Raw genomic sequence first — 15,910 nt, forward strand, 5'->3', positions numbered from 1 at the left:
TTCACAATAAAAGCATCGAAATCGGGACGACCAAGCTTCTATGAGGGTGGTTTCTGGTTCTGTGTTAGTAAAAGATGAATAAACCAGCTCCTGCAGGAGACCATTAATGTTATTTGTCATCAATAAGGATCATAAAATGTCACGATTCAGACATTCAAGGACGAACCGACGACAAACCACGCGAGCCTCCTGAAACGGAAAAACCAGGGTCACTTTATTTTGGAGGAGATGACCGGAAGCACCGTGTGGCTGACTGTACAGCAGCATCTCGTCCGATCAGGTCCGTGGGTCCGGACTCAAACAGGAACATGTCCCCGCTACTGCTGGTCCTGCTCGGCCTGCTGTCCCTGCTCCTGTGCGTCCTCCGCGGCCGGAACAGGTAAGTTCCGTCCGAGTCCGAGTCCACCTTCAGGACCGAGTGTCAGGAGTGTGAAAACTGTCCGACTCCAGCTGTGCATCAGTCATCATGTGTCACTGCAGCTGTGGTGGGAGAAGTTTAAGTAGCAGTACAGCAGAGTAAAAATACTGCATTACAAGGTAAGTCCTGCGGTCCAGGTGTACCTGTACTGCTGCACCACACCTCAGAGGTAGACTTTGTACTTTTTACTCCACTACATTTGTCGGACAGCTTCAGTCACAGTTACTTTTCGGGTTCCAGTGATTTTCATGCTCTTCCTGTCCAGTGGAAACCTTGTATCTCCACGCGCTGATGTTGACTGTTTGTGATGAGCTGCAGGATGAAGATTTCGTTCAGAAATATTTCTCCTCCTTCTGTAACTTCTAATCATTTAAATTAATGTCTGTCTGACTGAGGTCACACTGCTGAAGTACTACAGTATTTTTGTATTTGCAGTAGTGTGAACTGTGTACCTGTGGCCACATTCCCAGGAAAAATGCTGTATAAAGTTACTGCTAATACAACCGGAACATTTCCTGCTGCTGCACCTTCACTTTAAAGGCATTTCACTGGCGAGGCACAAGATGACTTTTATTGTGAAGTGGTCACAGGAAGTGTGATGTGTTTGTCAGCGAGCTTAGCATCGGCTGCTGCTGCTCATCAGAAAGACAAAGGTCATTTTTAGGCCACAGATCAGTTTGAAAGGTTGAGTGATGGAAGAGGAGTTAGCAGCTAGCAGCTAGCAGCTAGCTGTTTTATTTCCACAGTGTGGTATTAGTACTTCACTGAAGTAGTACTTCTTCCACCCCTGCCTGTGACTGATCTCGGATTCTGTGTGCCGTTATTAGCATCATCACACACCTACACACTGATTACCATCATCCACCCTGAACACAAACCTTCCTCTGGTGTTGTCTGACTGCTTCCTGTTGTCCCACGGTGATAACATGTGAGTTACTGTCAGAGGAGAACTTTCTCCTCCTCCTCTTCAGCAGTTTGTGTATCATCGGCTCAGGGGGGCTGCTGAACCCCCCTGTGTCCTGGTGGGTTTTTCCACTCTTAATGTGTTCCAGCTGTTCGTCTGAGCTGAACTTTCAGAAACATCCAGTTTAGTTTCTGTTTGACTTCACTGAGTTTCTTCTTGGACTCACAGTGATGATGATGATGAACATGAACACACAGAAAGAGGAAGAACAGACAACGTCAAACAGCTGCCACAGATATTTTTATAAGAACAATGTACGAATGAGTGTTAAAAAGAAACACGAGTTGAAAAACTTCAAACAGCTGATCGTCCCGACAGTCCACATGGTCTGGTCCAAAGTGAATCACACCTTCAGAGCTGCAGTGAGCGGCGGGTTGATCATCATATCAGCTGATACTCATCTTAATCTTTCTTTAACTCCATCCAGAGAAACAAACGCCTTCGAACGACTTGAGACACGTCCGAGTCGTGTCCCATCTTGTTTATCGCAGAGCTGAAGAAGAATGTGACGCAGTTACCGAGTCTCAAAGCACCGATACAGACTTTCCTTCAGAACAGACAGGTCAGAAAGACTCGAAACCATCTGATCAGTCAGCGTGAACAGTAACCTGACATCTAAGACGAAGCTCCTGCCCCCCCCCTCTGAGGGTTTCATGTTCAGTTTCTATTGAGCAGCAGCAGAGTGGGTGTAACTCAGAGCAGAGGAGTCTGAACTTTACTCCTGTTTGTTAGGGTTTGGGTCACAGAACTGGGTCAGCTGAAGTCCAGAGTCCACGATGTGTTAAACAGGCCGGTATTACTCGGACTATTCTCCCCACCCCTCCCAGAGTGGTATGTTCCATCTCCAGGATACAGTGCATGAAGACTGAACACGTCCAGGAACTGGTCGAGTCATAATCGGAGTGTCCTGCCTTTGTCTTTGCTCTGTGTGCGTCCACTGAACTGTTGATGAACAGAGTCCAGGTTCCCTCCTCTTGTGTGATGACGACCCCCCCCCCTTTCTCATTCACTGCTGTTCGTTATGATAATTGAGTCCAGTTAAGGGCAGCTCAGTGTTTGTGATGTTGGCCTGTAATTAATTAAAGTCAGTGTGCCCTTTCAATCATTTCATACTCGGATGATTGTTGTGCTACGTTAATCTGAACAGATTACATGTTGTTTGTGGCTGCATCTCTAGATTAGCCAAATATTTCATGTTGTGTCAGAGAGAATTTATGGTTGAATGTTGCCTCATTTGGTAAATTAGATGTTTTATCTGACATCATTGTTTCCTGATTCCACTTTGTGTTGATGCTGAACACAGCAAGGAATCCTGTACTGAGAACTGCCGCTACCACCCACACACACACACACTCACACACACTCACACACACACACACACACACTCGCACACACTTACACACATGCACGCACACACACACACACAGTCACACACAGTCACACACACACACATACACACTCGCACACACACACTCGCACACACACACACTCACACACACACACACACACACTCGCACACTCTCACACACACACACACACACTCACACACACACACACACACTCGCACACTCTCACACCCACACACACACACACTCACACACACTCACACACACACACACACACACACTCACACACACTCACACACATGCACGCACACACACACACAGTCACACACACACACATACACACTCGCACACACACACTCGCACACACACACACACACTCACACACACACACACACACACACACACACACCCTGTAACACTGTCTGTAAATAAAGTTTGGTTCACTGGAAGCTCTGGACTGTCAGTCGGTTCAGTGGTGGGAGGGGTCAGAGGTCATCGTCAGCCCTTTAACGTTCTTTTACGATGTGATTCATTAAAGCCAGTCGACGGAACACGTGTTGAAGGTTTGGTAAAAAAATGAACAGGCAGGAACAGAGGTCACCCCCACGTTTTTTAAATATGAGAGTTATGACTTGAGGAAACGAACAGGCTGAAACGAAACACTGATTTATCTTCTCTGTCTTCTGCAGAAGAGACGACGAGCCCCCGCTGATTAAAGGCTGGATTCCTTTCATTGGAAAGGCTCTGGAGTTTGGACGAGATGCCCACACATTTCTTGAAGAGCAGAAGAAGAAGTTTGGAGACATCTTCACAGTTCACATAGCAGGTAGCTATTTCAGTCCTTCTCTGATGAAGAGGCGAGGTGGCCTAACGGCAGTGGTGGGCAGGCACGGGAAATATTTACTCACGTAGAAACAGAAAAGTACTGGTCAATCAACTACTCAAGGTACCAGTTACTTTGTGTTTTGTTGAGTTTGTGCAGGTCAGAGTCGTTTTCTGAAAGTCAAGTCTTTGAAAGTCTGTTTTTGGAATCATTCCCTGGTTAGAAGAAGATAATTAAAACACATTCAGTTCCCAGTTTGTGCTGTTGTTTCTCTCTGTGGGATAAAGAGAGAGTAGCTCATCGCTCCGTGAACATTCACGTTGTCTCCACTGAAATCGTTTGGGTTTGCAGGGTGTGGAGACCCCCTGTGCTTCACACTCGTTCTACGCTTCATGAATGAATCGTGACAGTTGTTGTCCGACGCCATCCTCACTCAGGTTTCTCTCCTCTGAAGGTAAATACATGACCTTCATCATGGACCCTTTCATGTATCCAAGCATCATCAAACATGGACGGCAGCTGGACTTCCACAAGTTGTCAGACACGTTGGCGCCCCTCGCCTTCGGTTACCCCCCCGTCATGAACCGGAACTCGCCCGGCCTCCATGATGAGATCATCCGCTCCTTCCAGTTACTCCAGGGAGACAACCTCACGCCCCTGACAGAGAGCATGATGGGTAACCTCATGCTGGTGTTTCGTCAGGACCACATGGGTGAGAGGCTGGGGGAGGAGGGCGTCTGGAAGAGCGGCGGTATGTACGAGTTCTGCAGCTCGGTCATGTTCGAGGCCACCTTCCTCACCATCTACGGCAAGCCGCCGCTGGCCAGCCGCCACAGCGGCATGGGCACGCTGAGGGAGGACTTTCTGAGGTTTGACACCATGTTTCCACTGCTCATCGCTAAGGTCCCCATCCGGTTCCTGAGGCAGGCCAAGGCGAGCCGTGACAAGATGATCAACTACTTCCTGCCACACAGGATGTTATGTTGGTCCAACACGTCAATGTTCATCAAAAGACGACTGGAGCTGCTGGACCAGTACGACACACTGAGGGACGTCGATAAAGCAGGTAAACGAGACGAGTGTGATTTTGTCCTCCAGGAGTTTCCAGTTAATGGTTGCTAATCGTTAGCAGGTGACTGTGCTGCTCCCTGACAGTTGGCATACTGAAGTAGATCTTTGGTGAATTCCTCCTGAACAGCTCAGGTGAGCGTTTCTGATCTGCCTCCTCTGTGGTGCAGGTCTGGTAGGTAAGGCAACCAAAACTACTTGGTTAAGGTTCAGGAAGGATGTTATTTATGGTTAAAAGAAACACACTGATTGTCAAAGTATTCAGAGTAGGGATGTCAGTTTGTTTGGACTCAATCCCAATCCTGTAATAGATGGGTCGCAATCCACTACACAGACGTCTCACTCTGCTGAATTTGTTGGAACTACGGAAACATTCTTGATTGGCTTCATTTTAGCTGATACTCATCCATTTGGGCGACAGCAGCTTAGTCTCTGACTGGCCGGGAACTGGGGTGGCCGGTTCAAGTCCAGCTTGGACCACAGTACGGGCGCTGCTGAGGTGTTAACTGACCACTAACTGGCCTTATGGCTTGGAGGCCTCCAACAACTCTTAGAGCTAATGCACATCCAGAATGAATGAATAACAACAGCAGACTGTAAAAGCTGAATTTTCCAGATGTGGACTCACTAAAGTTCTCACTTTCACTTTGTCTCAAAATTGTCCTGATCTGCCCTGATACCTCCGGACTGCTCTGACTTGTAATATTCAGATGAGGTTGTTTCTCAGGAAAACCTCTAGAGCAACCTGATAAAACAGCCTACAGTTAAGTTTATTCTCACCTCAATGGTTGTCTCTTGATAAAAATGACATTTTTTTCTGTTGAGCTTCACAGTTTGTAATCTGGTCATCGGTTCAAGTTCAACCTTTATTCATCAGATACACATTATCAGGTCAAAGACAGTGAAATGTGTTCCCACTGTGCAAAGAGGCACATATGAAGAGAGACATGTGAGATAAACGTACATCTACAGCATACAAACATAACAGACATAATAAGCACGATAAACACATCCCAAATATACCTTGTGCTGAATGAACAGTAGTGTGTTTGTCTACCGGGTGTTTGGGGGGTTGCAGCCCCTGAGCAGCATCTTGTTCAGACCGCCCGAGGAAAGAAGCTCCTTCTGGGCTTCTCGGTGTTGGTCCTCAGGCTGCAGGGCCCCTAACGATCCTCCCTGCTCTGGTTCTACATCGTCATGTGTAAACGTCCTGCAGGGCAGGTGGAGGGCATGTAATGATCCCTCAGCACCACCCTGGACAGTGCTTTGCAGTCCTGCACAGTGGACCGCACTTTTGTTTTTCCAGCATTCAGTGGGAGGTTGTTGGCCCGACACCATGAGGTCAGACTGTCCACCTCCCATCAGGCCCATCACCACCATGTTATCGCCAAACTTCACCAGCCTGCTGGTGCTGCTGGTGGCCCCCCAGTCACTGGTGTAGAGTTCAACAGGGTTCTGAGGACACAGGTTTGAGGAGGTTGACGTGTTTCCTGTTCTCACCACCTGAAGTCACCCTGTCAGGAGGTCTTTAACCCAGCTGCAGATGGAGGAGTGCAGCTCCAGGTCCCAGAGCTTTGCACTGAGCTTAGAGGGAACAACATGGAGCTAATTTCCTGCCAAAATTTAATAAGCAAAAGATGTTTTACAAACACTCTACAATTCACTGACACAAAGTGGTTTGCAAATACACACCATTAACAAACTGTTGCATTTTGTTTGCAAAATCAGAATGTATCAAACAAATACACAACATATTTGTAATAAATCATGCTTCAGAAACAAATACAGCACATCTTACAAGACCTAAAAATCTGTCCTACAAAGACAAAAAATATCTGTGACATTTGGCTCAATCTGTCCGCCATGACTATGCTCAGAGGTTCACCCTCCACAGCAGCAGGTGGCACTATGAGTCATTTTAAATGCCTGTGGTGGGATATAAACGTTGACAATTATAGAAGAGCTGAATTCTCTTGGAACATAAAACGTCTTACACTCGAGAGCCAGGTATTCCTGGCTGGGCGAGCATAAGTCCGACAGCCTGTGACATTGCCCTCACTGCACCACCCAGTATTCGCCATAGTGCCCACTCCACCACCTCTGGTTTTCCCTGAGACGTCCGTCCTGCCCTTGCAGTGAATGGAGAATCCAGGCAGCTGTACGGTGTGGTCCAGCGAGCAATGTCTCTGACAGGCATAGGACGTCGCAGTCACATAAGTCCTTCTGGAACCTGATCGTGGCCCTAAGGTTACCAGTTTGTCCCCAGGCCTACAGCATGGTCTGCATGGCGTGCTCCTGCTGTTTTTCCTCCATTGCTGTATCTTTGTTCTCCTGGTCTCTGAGGATCTGCGAGGGCCGGTCCGAACCAGAGTGGAAACACCTCTTACAGTGGTTGTATGGATCTCATGAGCCAGTAAGGTTTCCCAGTTGCGTGTGATAATTCCCTCATTATTTTATGCAGAGAAAGTTAAGAGAAGCAGAAGTAAGACAAAGTAAATCCACAAAGTTTGAGGAGCACGGGCGTATATCAGTTTCCTGATGTTCCCTTTTTAATTTTTAATTGTTTTTAATTGAGTTTTCTCATTTGAAAATAGCAACATGACAGTATTTCAAAAAGCTCATCTGATAGAACAACTGCAGCACATAAACAACTAGAAAAGATGTTTGGTGTCTTAGTTCATGTAAATGGTCTTTTTATCCCAGTTTCTGGAGAAACGTTGTCTTTAACTCTTAAAAGGTCGTCTGTCCTTTGAATCAGTTCCCTCAACTGGAATATTTGCTGTTCAAAGCAATGTTTCAGTCAGTTGTGTGTCGTTTCTTTGTGTAGTCTCCTCACTGTTTCCCGTAAGCCTTACAGAACAGATGTTTGGAAGAGCATATTGTGCAACCCATGAAACTTGAGCATGGTTTACTTTCAGGTCAGCGCAGAGCCTCGGGCTCAGTTCTTCAGTGGATTAATGAAAGTCTTCCAGCAGAGGTCTCCTGATATGTTTTCTTCTGCTTTAGTTTATTGTACTGTCCTTTGTTATAGCCTCTTTGTCGTGCACTCTTCTGTATTTTATTTCACTGTTCTGTTTTGTGGGGATGTGTGGGGAGGACGCCTCCGGCTGAGCGCTTTCAGAGGAACCCATTTGCCTCTTCTGCATCAAACAGCTGTTTTCGTTCTTCCGGCTTAGTGCTCAAGTAACTTGCTAACTAATGGTGTTGTTAACATTAAATATGTTGTTGGGAACATTTAGCAGCTTTGCGATGGCACCAAACTCTCTAAACAGAAACTCTGGTTCACGTTTGTCTTCACAGGGACAGTGAAGTGACCCACAGGGACCAGTCAGGTAGAAAGTCTTTGTTGTGTGGAGCTACAGAGGTAACGTGTTAGCATGTGCATGTAGCCCAGTATGTAAAGGCTCACAGTAATTAGCGGGATGCAGAAGTGGAAAAGTACTAATTGAAACAACTCAAGATGGTTGCAGTTCAAAGTAGTCGTAATCTGTCTCAACTGTTCTTCGTCCCTCGGTGGTGGATGCAAACTCCACAAGCTCCACAGCATCGGGAGCATTTAAAAACTCTTCTCTCCTGTTGTTACAGCATCCTTCCACAGAGCGAGCTGAGCTACCCGTGATTAACAAGGGCAAGAAAGCAAGTAGTAATACCTCCACTCTGAGCTGGAAGTAAGATCACAAAACGATGCAGTACAGAGGCTATTTCAGGAAAGGAATGAGGTGAAAAGGTTAGTTTAAGCTGTAGGTCAGGTTTAGGTGAGCTGCTGGTCAGCTGTAGGTCAGGTTTAGGTGAGATGTGGGTCAGCTGTAGGTCAGGTTTAGGTGAGCTGCAGGTCAGCTGTAGGTCAGGTTTAGGTGAGATGCGGGTCAGCTGTAGGTCAGATTTAGGTGAGATGCAGGTGAGATGTAGGTCAGGTTTAGGTGAGATGCGGGTCAGCTGTAGGTCAGGTTTAGGTCAGCTGCAGGTCAGCTGTAGGTCAGGTTTAGGTGGGCTGCAGGTCAGCTCTAGGTCAGGTTTAGGCGGGATGCGGGTCAGCTTTGGTCAGGTTTAGGTGAGATGCGGGTCAGCTGTAGGTCAGGTTTAGGTGAGATGCGGTACAGCTGTAGGTCAGGTTTAGGTGAGCTGCGGGTCAGCTGTAGGTCAGGTTTAGGTGAGATGCTGGTCAGCTGTAGGTCAGGTTTAGGCGGGATGCGGGTCAGCAGGAGTTGGTTGGAGTCATGATCCAGCTCCAGGAGTAAATGTGGTTTGTGCTGCTTGTGTTGCAGCAGCATTTCCTCGGAGCTTTGATCAGACTTGTGTTGATCATCATGAAGCTCTGGAGTCTACAGCTCATTGTTTTTGTCATTTGGTTCCTTACAGACGTGTCTTCCTACAGACCATCATTATTAGTGTATTGAAACACAGAAGGATTGTAGTGACACCATGATGTGCTGATGGCTCTGCTGACATTTTTAAACTCGAACCACGTCTCCTGCTGATGAACTTATGTGCCATTCAGCATCACTTCCCTGCAGAGTTCTACTGTTTTTGATGTGCTCCCTCTTGGCTCCACCTTTTCTTTTCTGAACACCATGATGATGACAATGCTGCGACCAATCATGTGCGATAGCGGTCAGAGATCATACCATTGGCTTGAAAGCAGGGGGGGTTGATGGTCTGCAGTTCTGAGCGACTGTACCTGCCTCGTGTTGCGTGTTGTTTTTGATTGAACCATCTTGTTTCTGAGTTCTAACTCTGGCCTGGCACTCTGGGTGCTGCCCATGGACAGCTGGGTTTGGGTGAGGTGTGACATCCCGTATCGTGTGTTACAGACAATTTGAGTCTCAGCATCATGAATGACTCTTTTTCCCCCCCGCCCTCCTGACTTCAGCTCATCACTTTGCCATACTCTGGGCATCTGTGGCGAACACCGTCCCTGCTACCTTCTGGGCCATGTACTACCTGGTGAGTCACCCTGAGGCCCTGGAGGTCGTCCGCCAGGAAATCCACGACATCCTGAACCTCAGTGGGATCGAGTTCAGCACCGACAAAGAGGTGATGCTCAGCAGACAACAGCTGGACAAGCTTCTTTATCTGGGTACATCAGTTTTCTCTTAAACTTTTACTCCTCTCAGTCCCAACTCCATTAAATCATATGTGACAGACTTCCTGTTGTGAGAAGCTTGATAAGGCCCTGACCTTTGCCCACAGAGAGCACCATCAACGAGAGCCTCCGTCTGTCCTCAGCCTCCATGAACATCCGTGTTGCTCAGGAGGACTTCAGTCTGCGGCTGGACGGCGAGCGCTCGGTGGCCATCAGGAAAGAGGACATCATTGTCCTCTACCCTCAGAGTTTGCACATGGACCCCGAGATCTACGAGGAGCCACAGGTACGAGTGGCAACAGCTACTGATCAATCAGTTAACTTTAAGGGTTTAAATGAATAATTACTGATAACATGCAAGCTATCCTTTAATTTTTACCATGAAAGGTGGAAAGGATCATTTTCCTCTTAAGGTGACATGTCAGAGATTTTAAGAAGTTTATACCCTTTAAAGCTATTAAACGTACTGATAATCCATTAAACCTCCTTAATATCTTGTAATATCCAACGTTAATTTGTCTATTAATTAACACTATATTTACTATACATACCTGAGTTTCCACCTTAACTGAAAAAGTTAAGGAACTTATGAGGTGATGTTACCTCTTACGAACTGTAATTCATAGTCCTAACATAAACCAAAACCATGAACTTTAATAACTCCTTAAACTCATCATTCATGGATTTGTCAAATATTTCACATTCATTTGGAGTTTAAGGGGAAAGTCACAAAGTCCTTAAAATCTACTTCAATTGTTCACTAAAGGTTTTTCAAATTAAGGTGTTTAGTTTTTCTCAAATTAAAGCATGACTGAAGGATCTGATCGAGATTAAAATGTTTGTGTTTTCAGGGGAGGTTAAGAGTTAATCAGGGGATTTTAATGAATTATTGTTTGATACTTTTTTGTTTTTAAATATAAGAGTATATGAATATATGGAGTTAGTTATACTGTGATGAACACTGCATTAAATCATTTATCAGCAGCTTTAACAGTGACTGTCTGCACTGCCATATATAGTTCAGTTCAGTTCAGACCTTTATTGTCCGTTGAGGGGAAATTTGATTTACAGTAGAGGGCAAAAACACAACCAGACCCTACAAGAGGACACAAGACATTGATCGCAATGGTGACATCAAACAACCAAATAAAAAAGATCCATCAAAAGATTTAACAACTGTGCAGCTGAAGGCCTTTGGCCTCTGGATGATGTGAGTAGTGATTTAATAGAAGACACTCACTCAGCATCATCTTTGAGTCAGAGACACAGTGGGCCCAGGTCGTGTTCAGTGGAGCTGATCAACAAACCTTCATTGTAGTTGTTTCTGTACCCTCAGATGTTCCGGCATGACCGCTACATCCAGAACGGCAGAGAGAAGACAGACTTCTACAAGGACGGTCAGAAGCTGAAGTACTACCTCATGCCATTTGGCTCCGGCTCCTCCATGTGTCCCGGACGATACTTTGCCATCAACGAGATCAAACAGTTCCTGTGTCTCATGCTGCTCTACTTTGACCTGCAGCTGGAGGAAGGTCAGACCAGAGCCACTGTGGACTCCAGCAGAGCCGGACTCGGCATCCTTTTGCCCACCAAAGATGTTCGCTTCCGCTATAGACCGCGTGTAGTCAAGCAGGACAAATGTGTCACATCTGCCACCTCCATGTCCAGTCAGATGAGCGATTAAAGGGGCCAAAATATAGATTTGTACGATAGCAATCTATGAAATGACAATGTGAATGGGGTCTCTCGTCTTGAGCTGACTCAACTTGACCATATGCGACTCGACTTGACTCAACCTAACATGATTCAATCCGACACAACCCGACTCAACTCAACCCAACTTGACTGAACTCATCCAGACTCGACTCGACTCAACTTGACAAAACTCAGCTTAACTTGTCTCATCCTGACTTGACTCAACCCAAATCAAGTCGACTTTACTTGACTCTACCTGACTTGACCCCACTCAGCCGGACTCAGCTTGACTGAACTTGATTCAGCTCAGTTCAGCCCGACTTGATTCAACCTTACTCGACTCAACCAGTATTGACTGAGTTCAACCTGACGTGACTCAGCCTGACCCAGGTTAAGTTGACTAAGTTTGACTCAACTCAGCCTGACTCGACTCAGTCCAACTAAACTTGGCTCAATCTGACTTGACTCGCCCTGATGTGACGCTTACTGTAAAAACAATACGCTCGCAGCATCAACACAGTTATCACAGTCAAATAAAACACTTCATGATGTCATGAGTTATCAACTTCACGTAGCTCACAACTCAATATTTCTGTCGGGTAACAACATAAGTTTCTTTATTTCCACATCCTGATAGCGTGCTCTGCGGTTTAGTAGTTTAAGTCTAATCTTCACCTGCTGTAGATGTGGAGGACAGAGCAGTGTTGTAGTTCCCATGATTCCTCTTTTGTATATGACTTCATGCCTCTGGAATTACAAACGAAAGCAGGATTTTGCAGAAAGTCCTGTAATTTGTGGGAGAAAGTAGCCCGTATCTGTACTCACACCATATTTACCGTGTAGTTTACCTTATTGGCTCTCCACCATCTTATTTGAATGTCTGAATCTGATGTCGTCCATCTCTTGCTCTGTTGAGCCCTTTACACTGTACAGTCTGTCTTTTATGGGACCAGATTTCAGGCTAGAAAAACAGGCAGCATTGAGTTAACCAGGCACTACACTGTACTTTTCAGTAATTGTACACAATGTTGTATTACAATGTTTTAATGTTACTTTCTTAATAATTTGTTCAGTTTTTACTGATGTTGCACTACTGCCGTTGATACTAAGATTAAAGGAACAGTCCAACATTTCAGTAAATTCTCTGCCAGATGTTTCAGATAGATATCAGAAAGGTTCAGGACATGTTTAGCCTAGCTTAGCATGAAGTCTGGAAACAGAAGGAAACTGCTAGTTCCATCAAACAGCAGCTCCAAAGCATTTGTTAGCATTGTATGCTAACCAACAGAATAAAAACAAAGACACCACTAGCTTTAGAAGGACTCAAGATGTTAGTTTAGAACAGAACTGAGTTCAAACACAACTAGCTCTATAGTTACCATTAACCAGACTAGCATTATGTCATAACTGGTTATCTTAGAGTGCGAGCTGCATTGTCTGCCTCAGAGCACTCAGTAGATCTAGTTAGGTGTTAGCACAGAATGTTAGCATTAGCGAAGGTTAGCCTAAAAAATCCACCTTCCCACACCCCTGTGCCATGTGGGTCGCTGGTTCTGGAACAGGTGTAGTAACAGACCTGCAGCAGTGACTGAACACAGCGTCTCGGTCCTGGTGTGAGGACAGGATGGACCGCAGACGAGCTGGTTAGCTAACGAGAAACAGCAAAATACAATCTGGCTCTCAGAACGTGCTCCCAGATGTTAACTGTGGGATCGTTCCTTCAGTGTCGCTGCCATGAACTGAGTCCTGAAGAAAAATCTTCCACTGTTTGAAGATTCAGTGAATCAGCTGTGAAAAACTACATCCAGATAACTGAAATGTTGCTATTTGAGAATACTTTTTACCTTTTTAAAGGTTTGTATTTGTTTTATAATGTGAATCATTTGCAGTGAACTACTTCCATGTCAGCATCAGGAATAATTAACGCTTTTGTACTGAGGGATATTCTTGAGCAGAAAGAAATTGTTTAATGTGCCATGACTAAACTATTAAAGCTCCTTCCAACGCTCAGGATGCTAGTTCCTTTCCCACAGCTGTAAAAGACCATTTGACCAGATCCCAGACAAGGCCTGATGTTCTCCTTTCATGATCCAAGACTCCTTTTCCCGACTTTTCCGACATCAGTCTTAGGACAGACGTTTTTAGACTTTTCTTTGTATTCTCATGATGTTTGTGAACAGGGGTTTAGCTCGTTTGTCTGTGATTTAGATCCGTCTTTGAATATGATAGGTGAGTATTTCTGCTCGGAGAAAATACAACCTGGCAGCATCGCAGGTTACATACAATATTAATACCTGTAACATGTTATATATGGTCTACAGAATATTGAAGACTGTATTATAGAGAGTGGGACACTGTATGAGGGGAGCCTTTATGTAATGAGGTACAGGAAGGACGGTGTGTTTTAATATGGTGCCATCTGCTGGACAAGCCCGGGTATTACATGTGGAGGGAAAGATAACGTCATGATGAACAAAGAGTAAAAAGGAAGCGAAATTACTGCTGTCACAATAATTTCTTCAGTGAAGATTGGAAACACATTGAGATGTATTTCCTGTATTCACCTTCCATCGACATGTAAATGTGATTACTGATGATGAACGACATCCATCTGATGTTGTCTCTCAATCAGTGTGTGAAACCCGTCAACTCTCCCGTTTTCCCAGAGTTCTCGCGTGTTTTACCTCCCGCTGTCTTCCCGCTTCACTGTGTTACAGTAAAACTCCCGGATCTTTAACCTTCCTAAAAACAACAAAAGTCAAGGGGAAGCCTGGCCACCTGTTTGACGCGTTTGTTGAGTTCCCCTCCGGTACAGCAGGTGGCAGCATGTAGAACACTATCTGTAATATCATAGGTTGTTTGCCTATGACGTCACGTCACTCTGTCGTTGTGGCGCGAACTGCAGATGGAGGGCTGGAAGCGCTGTAACGGACTCTCACAATGCCGGGTTTACGTCGTTTACGGTTCCTCAAATTGATCAAACCGAGAAACCACGAGGAGCTTTGATCGAGTCCCGAAAGTTGTTGTTCATTATGGTGAAAACTGGAAGAAATTGACCGACAAACGCCAGAAAAATGTCCTGTTAACCGTCTGCGATCGTGAGGAGCTGAGTCACATGATGGTGGAAGTGGCGTAATATTAGCTGTTGTTTTAAATCTATGGTGATAGGGTTAAAGTAATAGTTACAAGCAGCTAATTTTCTTTTTCTACCTTTCTCTCGTAATTTCATCTTAACTAGCACAGTAAGAATTTTCCTCCATCTCGTCAATTACGGTTTTCACTTCCCGCCCTCCATCTGAATTTGAGGTCACCTGACCTGCCAAGGCGACGGACTATACCTGCCGGGAAGGCTAAAGGTGTGCTCAGGTATGGGAGGAGGCTCACCTGTACTGAATGAAGAGCAACATCAAATTCCTGCTTTTTGTCAAATATATTTAGTATATTTATATATTTTAGTGAATCACGTACAGAGAAAAGCAGCAAATCTGCCAAACACAAGATAAAATTACTTTATTAATCCCACATGCAACAAGCAATAAGAGACATCAGAGGACCAAAATAGTCAATAAAAAAGTATACAGATTACAAAATATAACAAACAGCTACGTATATGCACAGAAGAAGAGACACAGAAACATGCTGCACCAATGACTGTATTTATATTATCTCTGCCATCATTTTCAGAATCACTTTCTTACCAACTGCATCAGTCAACATGACAGCTGAAGCATCAGTGATGTGGACACATCCTGCTGACTGTCTGCAGGCATGTTCAGTGTTTCACTGTCAACCGGGAATCTGATTCTGACCATTCAGGAACTAGTTGACCCAGTACTTGTTGCGCTGATGGTTTAAAGCCAGGGGTTGCCTCGTGGTGTTTTAGGAGTCACTGCATGCACCCTGATCTAAATGTGACAGGGATGTGGACGGTGGAAGGGTGGTGGGGCGGCCCTTACCACCACCTCCTCCTCCTCCTCTAGAAACTGGTGAAGCTTCTTATTCTGCTCCTGAATCTGTTTGACGTGTTCTGCTGTTTGATCAAACTTCACTTTAACTTGTTCAGAAATGTAACTTTTGCTTCAAGAGCTCCAGAGTTTCCTGAAGTTTCTTCTTGTGTTGCCGTGCAGCTTCATTAATTGGTCTGAATCTGTGCTCGATGTATTTTTCTGAGTCTGCAGAAGAGACAAACCGACCGATGGTCCAGCCTGAAGAGTCTGAGCTCCTCAGAGTGCAGAGAGCCTCTGAAGCTCTCTGATCTCCCTCCTGTGAGAAGGCCTCACACAGGCTCTGTGAAGCCATGTGAGGAGGTCGCTGTACACCGGCTGCAGTTCCTCTAACGTCCACTAGAAGGGTGGATTTCTTTCTGTGTCCAGCAGCTCTGCACACAGACTCCACAGAAGCTGTGGCAACATGCAGGGTGACAGGAGCCTCCTCTGATCTGGAAGCTTCTTTCACTTTGAGTATTTGTTTTTGTCAAACTCGCGTTCAGTGGTAGCATTCCCAGTCTTCCCAG

General features: G+C 45.5%; 1 protein-coding gene across 2 annotated transcripts; it reads left to right on the forward strand.

Moving 5' to 3' along the window:
• The first annotated feature begins 276 nt into the window (after nucleotides 1-276).
• LOC121614841 (cytochrome P450 7B1) lies at nucleotides 277-13,401 on the forward strand. 2 transcript variants are annotated; one of them, XM_041948927.1, is made up of 6 exons: nucleotides 277-379; nucleotides 3,418-3,554; nucleotides 4,006-4,617; nucleotides 9,490-9,696; nucleotides 9,810-9,988; nucleotides 11,039-13,401. In XM_041948927.1, the coding sequence occupies exons 1-6, from the start codon at nucleotides 309-311 to the stop codon at nucleotides 11,384-11,386; spliced, it is 1,554 nt and encodes a 517-aa protein (XP_041804861.1). In that variant the 5' UTR covers nucleotides 277-308; the 3' UTR covers nucleotides 11,387-13,401. The 2 variants fall into 2 exon arrangements, with proteins under 2 accessions (XP_041804861.1, XP_041804863.1); XM_041948929.1 differs by lacking the exon at nucleotides 277-379 and adding an exon at nucleotides 521-537.
• Nucleotides 13,402-15,910: the final 2,509 nt, after the last annotated feature.

The sequence above is a fragment of the Chelmon rostratus genome, chromosome 12, assembly GCF_017976325.1.
Source record: "Chelmon rostratus isolate fCheRos1 chromosome 12, fCheRos1.pri, whole genome shotgun sequence".
In the NCBI taxonomy this organism is placed as follows: Eukaryota; Metazoa; Chordata; class Actinopteri; order Chaetodontiformes; family Chaetodontidae; genus Chelmon; species Chelmon rostratus.